The following is a 9,443-nucleotide window of genomic DNA, read 5'->3' on the forward strand; positions in this document are numbered from 1 at the left end:
TGGAAACATATATATAGGTAGTAACATTTTCTGATCCATGTATCTTTTGCATTTTATAAAAATAGTAAAAGTATTGTTAATATTTCATATTTCAGTATTTTCACATTTATAAAATACTAAATGGTTTAAGTTTGATAAATGTATTCATTCTATAAGTGCCAATGCAACTGACCCAGACAGGCACAATGAACAAAACACACAAACACACACACAGAATTACTAGCTTTCGCAACCGATGGTTGCTTCTTCAGGAAGGAGAGGGAAAGACGAAAGGATGTGGGTTTTAAGGGAGAGGGTAAGGAGTCATTCCAATCTCGGGAGCAGAAAGACTTCCCTTAGGGGGAAAAAAAGGACAGGTGTACACTCGCCCACACACACACACGCACACATATCCATCCGCACATACACAGACACGAGCAGACATATTTAGGCAAAGAGTAAGGGCACAGATGTCAGTCGAGGCGGAAGTACAGAGGCAAAGAAGTTTTTGAAAGACAGGTGAGGTATGAGCGGCGGCAACTTGAAATTAGCAGAGGTTGAGGCCTGGCGGATATCGAGAAGAGAGGATATACTGAAGGGCGAGTTCCCGTCTCCGGTGTTCGAATAGGTTGGTGTTGGTGGGAAGTATCCAGATAACTTGGACGGTGTAACACTGTGCCGAGATGTGCTGGCCGTGCACCAAGGCATGTTTAGCCACAGGGTGATCCTCATTACCAACAAACACTGTCTGCCTGTGTCCATTCATGCGAATGGACAGTTTGTTGCTGGTCATTCCCACATAGATAGCGTCACAGTGCAGGCAGGTCAGTTGGTAAATCACGTGGGTGCTTTCACACGTGGCTCTCCCTTTAATCGTATTTCCCCCTAAGGGAAGTCTTTCCGCTCCCGGGATTGGAATGACTCCTTACCCTCTCTCTTAAAACCCACATCCTTTCGTCTATCCCTCTCCTTCCTGAAGAAGCAACCATCGGTTGCGAAAGCTAGTAATTCTGTGTGTGTGTTTGTGTGTTTTGTTCATTGTGCCTGTCTGCCGGCGCTTTCCCGCTTGGTAAGTCTTGGAATCTTTGTTTTTAATATATTTTTCCCATGTGGAAGTTTCTTTCTATTTTATTTATATATATAAATGTGTAGCCATGTTGGGATTCGAGAGCAGTATTTTATTATACTCCATGCAAGAAGCATGTAATGACTTAAGGAAGTGTTGTAAGCATGTCAGTACAATTATGACATATTTTAGAATAAATTTTCTGAACCTGAATGTATGTATTTTTTAATCGTGCCTTAAAATCCATGTTGCAGTAGACGACATGAACCTGAGACAGCAGTAGGTATATGGATGAGTACTCCCTAAAAAATTATATGCTTTGTTAAATAATAAATTTCACAGTTTTCACATATTTTTGATAAAAGTTTATTAGTCCAAAATATGACTTCACATATTTTTTATTTCTAGGTTTAGGGAATTTTGTGATGGCCTCAATCTTTTCTTCATCAGGTAAAATCTCTTTTTCACTTAGACAATGGCCAAGAAATTTTAATTGTTTCCTTTTAAATATACATTTTTCTAATTTTAATGTCATACCCCCTGTCTCATTTTCTCTCCATTTTCCTTTATATTTGTTTATGCTCTTCCCAGGTCTTGCTTGATAGTAAAATGTCATCCACATATATGAATGCAGTGTAGTTTCTAGAATCTCTCTCAAGTTCAACCTGATGAAACCCAGAAGTTAAGTCAAGACTGGTATATACCTTACATTTTCAGACTTGTTAAACAGTTCATCTATACTTTCAGGATGGTCAGTTTCTCTCTCTAAATATTTATTTAGATGTCTTGAATCAAGAACTATTGGATACCCCCATCTTGTTTTGAAACCACCACTAATGTGTTATTGTATGAACTACAACTTCTTACTATTATTTTACACTTTTCCATTTTCTGAAGTTCTCTTTCCACTTCTTTTCTTTTGCATATGGGAATAACATTAGAATTAATGAAGAATGGATCATACACTTTTAATTTCAGTTTACATCAATACCCTTTTACTATCCCTGGTTTTAAAGCAAATATGTTGTTATAATCCCACAAAAAATCCCCAAGTTCTCTTCTGTTCTCTCCTTTAAGGCTTTCAGTTTCAGACACTTTTTTAGCTACCAGTTCACTGTAGGAGTCAACACTGTTATCACTAATACAAAATTCTTCCCCTTCCTCACAATAACCATCATTGTTAGTCTCTTGCATCCCCCTAATCAGATTACTTTGGCCATGATCTTACATTACAATACAAACTTCCCCACAAATACCACTTTTTAGTTCAACAAATCTTATTTTCATGTTAGCCCAGATAAAATTTACTTTTGCCTTAACTATCCAGTTCATACCCAATATCAAGTTTTCATTCAAATTATTAGTTACTAAACATCCTTATACAAATTGCATATCATTAATTTAAAATCTAGTAAGGCTTGTCTGGTAATCAATTTACTACTTTGTCCTGTTGCACCTTTTACCATTACCGCTGTTATTGGAAATTCTGTGAAATTCTCATTGTTTTTAATCCTATCTCTTAGCATCTTTGATAATTGTGTAATTGGGCTACCTGTGTCCAGAAGACAGTTTCCTATCTAATCAGAAATCTGTACTGCAATGTATGGACTCCAAGTTTTATACCAATTTCATTGACCTTATTTTGAAATAACAGATCCTCCCCTATATCCCTGAAATTCACCCCTTTGTCACAATCATGTATTTTTTCTACTGTTCCTACATGTTCACTGATTATTTTATGATTAGATGACTCTTTTGGATTTTCAAAAGAACTTTCCTTCACTAAATGCACATTTTGACAAATTTCATTTATGATTTTAAACCTTTGGTCACTATGCTTACATTTGTTACCATAGTCACTAACTACTTTCACTATTTTATCACTGATGAAAATTTCTCTCTTATTTTCATTAATACATTCAGACACAGTATCACTAACATCTACTGGCAAAATTAATCTATAATGTACTTTTCTACTTGTTTCAAAATCATCGCTCAAGCTTACGTCAGAGTTTCCCGAATCATTCACCATACAATCATTAATGTTAACTTCTGCATATACCATTCCATCCAATTCTGTGCGCAATACAGTATCATCAAACTTATCATCATAATCATCAGAAACATTATCATCACACTTAGTATAATTCTCAACATTAAATTCATTTCCATTTTCACACACTTCTTCAAATACACCAACAACTTCAACACTATGATCATTCTGTTCTACTACATCATCATCTTTTTCCTGTTTATTTCTTACTGAAATTTTATCTGGAATAACACTGTCATCTTCACTTTCATTTCTAAGTACATGATTATCAGCTTCCCTACATACAACACCAGTATCAGTTCTTTCACTCACTTCACAACCATTCAACATTTTCACTAAACCATACTAATCAGATCTGTTTTCATCAATATCAGTAACTACTACTACATTAATACTATCAAAAAAATTTCTTAAAATGTTTTCCTCTATGTTAAATTTTGATTCTCTTTTTCTTTTTTGTTCATCTTTGTTTCCAGATAAAAAGTTCTCCCAAAATTCCCTATCAAAGTTCATTTTGTTCACTTCAGGTTGTTTTCTGGATACATAGTTTTGGTATGCCCTATTTTCTCTAACCCTTCCCCTTCTGAAATCATCACAATGTGCCTGATTGTAAACACTATTTCCATTTGCCTCACCAAGACAGGCTCCAAAAGAGACAGGCCTAAGATTCCCGGACTAGCAGGTGTTAGTTTCCCAGACCATTCCTTATGTTATCAAAATTATTACTATTATTTCCTTGACTTTGTCCCCACTGCCTATTCCTTGGTCCAAAATTTCTGTTCTCTGGTCTCTGCCTATCATTTCTTTCCTCATTTCTTCTGTCATCATTTCTAAATCTACTGTTCCCTTGTTACTCTCCTCTGTAATTTTCACTTTTAAAATCTCCCCTCATATCCTAATGTTCAAAATGCTCATTGAAAGCTCCATTGTTTCTATTTCTACTGTCATCTTGCCTGTCATTATACCTTTCAGTTCTTCCCGAGGCTAAGTCTAATTTGTCAATATATCTCAAAAATTCCTTAATAATGCCGTTAGGCCCATAGACTAGACTCCACTGTACACTTTGTGGCAAACATCTTTTCAAAGCATCAATTTGAATCATCTCATCTAGTGGCTTATCTAAATGCACTAATGTTTTTAAGTGCTGTTCACAAAATGTTTTCTTCAGACCACTACCTTGCTTGAAATTTGGACCATTTAAGAACTTGATTCTGGCTTGTCTAGTTTTTCACCAAAATTTATTCACAAAAGCACTTTCAACCTTACAAAAAGTCATGTCAGGTTTGATTGTCTGGTTAGCCCACGAGAGACCCTCACCATTCAGGAATTTTTTTAACGAATTTAATTTTTAAATTGTCACTCATGCTACTTTCAAAATTATCTTTACATTGAAGCATAAAGTTGTCAGGATGTATACTCCCTTTCCCTGAAAAGGTTTTGATATTACTATTATTCCAAAAATGATTGTAGTTACTAAAAGATTTTGTAGTGTCTTCAATTTCCTGAATTTTGAACAGAAATTTGCCCTAAACATGTATCTACATCTTCTTTTAGTTCTGTAAAATTATCGTTTGCAATTTTGGCGAAGTTTTGTATACTTTTATCTGTTTCAGTAAATTTTTTCGCTTCATCTTTGTTAAACTTTTTTAAATCCTGAAATTCTGAGATTGCAAATTTTTTGTAACTATCATCTTTTTTTTCTATGGAATCTAACCTTCCTTCGAAATTTTGCTGTTCTTGTTTTAAAGAAGAAACTTCCACCCACTACAACTGACATGTTTTGGTATTTTTGTCTACTTGTACCCAAAATTTTTCTTATCTTTTGTTTCACCTATTTGGTTCCCATGTCCATCTAATATGTTTTCAATAGAGACAAGTTTTTGATCGAGAGAAATTTTATCTTCATCAGTCAACTTTTTCTGTTCCTCCATTAGTTGAACTAATCTATCCATGACAGAAACTTCCACCCGCTACAACTGACTCATTTTGGTATTTTTGTCTATTTGTACCCAAAATTTTTCTGAGCTATCTTTTGTTTCACCTATTTGGTTCCCATGTCCATCTAATCTGTTTTCAATACATACAAGTTTTTGATCGAGAGAAATTTTATGTTCATCAGTCAATTTCTATTCCTCTATTAGTTGAACTAATCTATCCATGACAGACACACTTGATTCGAATCCACAAAAAGATGAACCTTCACTTACATTATTGTGATCCCCAGTTTGGTTGTTTCAATTAACTACATTATCTTCATTATGGATTGAGGAGCAAATACTTGCGTCATTATCATTTATTCCCCCCCACCCAGTAACATTTGCACTATTCTGATTATTTACTTCAACCTCCCTGTTGTCTTCCATATTAACAAAGCTCATGAAAAATTTTCCAACAAATAATAAAATAAATGAGATAAAATTTGTACTTATGGTATTATTCTTCTTCTCTGCTTTTTAATTATTTCAATTTAAATAATTTTTGGTGTTTATTATTACATTCTTCGTATTGTAGTGCTGCTGATTACCATATCTTTTTATCCATTATTGTGTTTTCGATTTTCCAATTTCCATATGTTGTCCAGTTGTTTTCATCATGAAACTTTGAAATTAAAAATAAAATTACAAATTTTCTGAAACAAAATGTAAGATTAATTTACAGACTCATGACATATCCCTGCTCCATTCAAGGCATGTGAAATTTCCCACCTGCTGGGTTCTTTCACTTTGACTACTATTTGCTAATAATTCAACGTCAATACATCTCAAAAAGAACTGTCAAACCAAATACTGCAAAATAAAATATTAAAATTCATATAATATTGTGGGTTGTACTTATCCCATCCTTTTTGTTAATACATTGCTATAACAAACAATGAATTACTGTATGTCCACTGTAACATGGTGTTTTATGCCAAGAATTACTAAATTGAACATTGTGTTTCAGAGCTTCTTTTTATTATATCACCTAGTTTTTAATCTATTTATGTAAACTGGTGTAATGATAGATCAGTCTTCTTACATATTCCATACAATTTGCCAAGTCTGACATGTGTACTGCATGAATTTACATAAAGTACTCATGTAAGCAATTACATGCCTTTTGCACAACATCTCAGAAGAGACTGTTGTACACCTTACTCCATCAAATGATCATAAAGTACTGACTCTCTAGTGTGAACATGGCTACCCGTTTTATATACAATTCTGAACATATTGCTTGAAGAGTGTTCAAATGCTCAAAATATGAAGTATTATCAATATTTTTACTATTTTTATTAAATACAAAAGAGGCATGGTTCATAAAATGTTCCTACTAATGTATATGTTTCCAAATGTCTCACTGAATGCGGCAAAATAAGTCTTTTATTTATTATTGACAAAACACCTAAAGAACTGCCTATGTTTACACATCACTTATAACATTTTTGCTAATTACATTTTAACTTTCTAATCAGTTTTGATTCTCTCAGTTGGTTTTTCCTTTAAATACGACAGACTTTAATTTTGATACTGTTTTAACACAAATCCATCTCATTTTTAAAAAAATGACTTTGGTCATTGTACTCAGTCATTTTTTCCAGATTTCACCTAATTACATTAATGCTAAATATTCATACCAATTACAGGACCTATATAATTCAATACAATCATAATTTAGTAACCAGTTTCATTGTAACAATTTTATAATTTTGGGTTTATCTGTACCACTGCCTTCTGTTTCCACCAGTGATTCCTGTTTATTTCAAATTCGATTGAAAAATACCTGTTTTAAATGGGTTGCAGTGGACTGTTACATCTCAATTACTATGTGAAAACATGTCGTTTTTTAACATTGTTAGCAAAAATCTCGAAAAGTTCTTGACTAATAACTTTGATTTTTCATTATGCTCTAATAATCTTTCAGACAGACAATTTTAAATATGTATAATGTATAAATATTTATATAATATATAACAGAGAAATGCTGTTCCCAAAAATCTTGAAAAGTTCTTGAGCAATTTACTTATAATTTTTACACATTAGTCTAATAAACATTTGGACAGATATAGGCCACACTTTTTTTAACACATTGACTGCCACATGAGGCAATGTCAGATTACAATTACAGGGGTTGTGACACCATGTGGGTCATATTTGGTTCATGTCTATGTTGTATTGTGTGCCGTGTAAGCCGTAACTGGCTCACATGCAGAGTTGTGTTTAGAGGTGTCGTGAAACTCATAGGGCTCACAGAAAATTTGTTTCAACTGAGGTTTTAAAAGTGGTGGCTCCACTGAACAGTCTCATGTTCATAGCACTCAGTATTTTTGCTGATGGTAGCCATGGTGATTCCTAACTGCAACCATCAGAGATATACTTAACAATGAATGAGCTATAGTAGTCTTTTGTTAGTTTTGCTGATTGGTTGTGTATGTCAACTGAAATTACATTTGTGTATTTAATTAGTTTCCTGGTTTAATATTATGGCCAAAAGAACTTTTGATGAACTTGAACAGCTAGTGAATGAAACTATGCAAGATAGATTATCAAATTGTGAAAGTGACATTTTTGATAACACAGACAGCAACCCTGATTATGAGCCTTATAAAGAACGTTGTGTTAGAGACCACACAAAGTAACAGAAGTTTATTGAAAGTGATTATAATGAAAGTGACTTTTGCAAAATGATGTGGTTGTGAGTGTTATACAAGATGGCTATAGTTCCAAAACTAATGCCGATGAAACATCAGATGGAAATATTACCAATGTCACAGATATAATATGGGTAGATGCTACCGAGGAGCCAAAGATATTTCCCACGTGCTTTCCCCCTGCTTTATCAAATGATGTTTGGGCTATGTTGAGCAATAGTTCACCAGAGGAAGCATATTTTAATTTCACTGATAATAATATGTTTAAGTTTCTTGTGGCTGAAACAAATCAATATGCAAAACAAAAAATAGATTCTCAACAACTCAGTCACAATTCCAGGCTAATGAAAAGGAAAGAAACAAATATAGAAGAGATGAAATGCTTCTGTGGCATTATAATGTGGATGTCTTTGTAAAAATGCCAAATTTAGCTCACTACTCGAGCAAGTCGATGGTTTACTCTAAGAAGGTTAGCTCCATGATGTCACATAATCGGTTTGAAATACTCCTCAGATTATTTCATCCTTACAATAATGATACTAGGCTTGAAGGGAATAGACTCTACAAAGTCCAACCTCTCTTAGACCTGATAGTACCAAAATTCAAGGACACAATTTGTCCTCAAGAGGAAGTTTGCATTAATGAGACTATTATCCCATTTAAAAGACGTCTGTCACTTCGTCAATATGTACCTGACAAAAGGCATAGGCATGGGGTGAAAGTCTTCTGGCTATGCACAGAACCCAAAGTCTGTGCTGGTAAGAAGCAACTACATGTGTCTGTCTTCCTCAAAAAGTAGTTACGGAGTTACTTGATCCTTTGTTGCACAATGGGAGGACACTGTATCATGACAATTCGTAGAGTAGTATATCATTGGCTACAGAACTAATGAATACCTCTACCTACCTTGTTGGAACTCTTAGGAGTAATAGAAAAGGTAACCCACAAACAGTAATATCTGCAAAACTGAAAAAAGGGCAAACAATATGTTCACACAGCAACACAAAAACCTCTGTGATCAAATGGAAAGATAAACAGGATGTTTTGATGATTTCTACCAAACATAACGATGATATGGTGCCTGTAAAATGTAAAAATGGCATGGAAGTTTTGAAACCCAAAGCAGTCAATGACTATAATGCCGCCAAGTCATTTATTGCTGCAACTGATCAGTTGAGCTCATTCTCAATGACACGTCAGTGTATGGTTAAATGGTGCAGAAAAATCATTTCTGAAATCCTTTTTGGTACATCTGTTGTAAATGCTCAAGTACAGTACAACTTGGCAAGCAAATGATCCAAGTCTTGCATACAAGTAATTCATTTCAGGGACCTCTGGATTCTACTGCTATTGAATGCCAAAGATCCACATCCATGAGCAACACTACAAACATTATATGTAGATAATAGCCATTGCCTTGTGACTGTAGAGTTTCCAAAGGAGAGCAGTTGAAGAAGATATTTGGGCTGTTATAAGTGCCTGTGAAGAGCAGAAGAAGAAAGGATGCTGCTAAGCAAATGAAGAGGGTGTTCACTAAATGCAATAAATTTGACATTTTATGTCCAACGAGTGTTGTAGTGAAATTCACAATGGTGTGTTGAAGAAGCAGAATGTTCTATGATCTTTATTCATGAACATTGTTGTCAGACCAAGTAAAAAATGTGTATATAATATATGTAGTGAATATAATCAAATAATCTAACTGTTTGAATCAT

General features: G+C 34.1%; 1 protein-coding gene across 1 annotated transcript; it reads left to right on the forward strand.

The window, feature by feature from the left end:
- The first annotated feature begins 8,616 nt into the window (after positions 1-8,616).
- Positions 8,617-9,241, forward strand: LOC126267835 (uncharacterized). Its single transcript, XM_049973139.1, has 2 exons — positions 8,617-8,997; positions 9,158-9,241. The coding sequence occupies exons 1-2, from the start codon at positions 8,617-8,619 to the stop codon at positions 9,239-9,241; spliced, it is 465 nt and encodes a 154-aa protein (XP_049829096.1).
- The last annotated feature ends 202 nt before the right edge of the window (positions 9,242-9,443 follow it).

Source organism: Schistocerca gregaria, chromosome 4 (genome assembly GCF_023897955.1).
Source record: "Schistocerca gregaria isolate iqSchGreg1 chromosome 4, iqSchGreg1.2, whole genome shotgun sequence".
Taxonomy (NCBI): Eukaryota; Metazoa; Arthropoda; class Insecta; order Orthoptera; family Acrididae; genus Schistocerca; species Schistocerca gregaria.

Bases quoted from the DNA above. Each gene is read 5' to 3' on its own strand.
- LOC126267835 (XM_049973139.1), top strand. From the start codon at position 8,617: ATGAATACCTCTACCTACCTTGTTGGAACTCTTAGGAGTAATAGAAAA. The intron at 8,998-9,157 runs GTACAGTACAAC...TTGTGACTGTAG, and splicing joins CATCTGTTGTAAATGCTCAA to AGTTTCCAAAGGAGAGCAGT.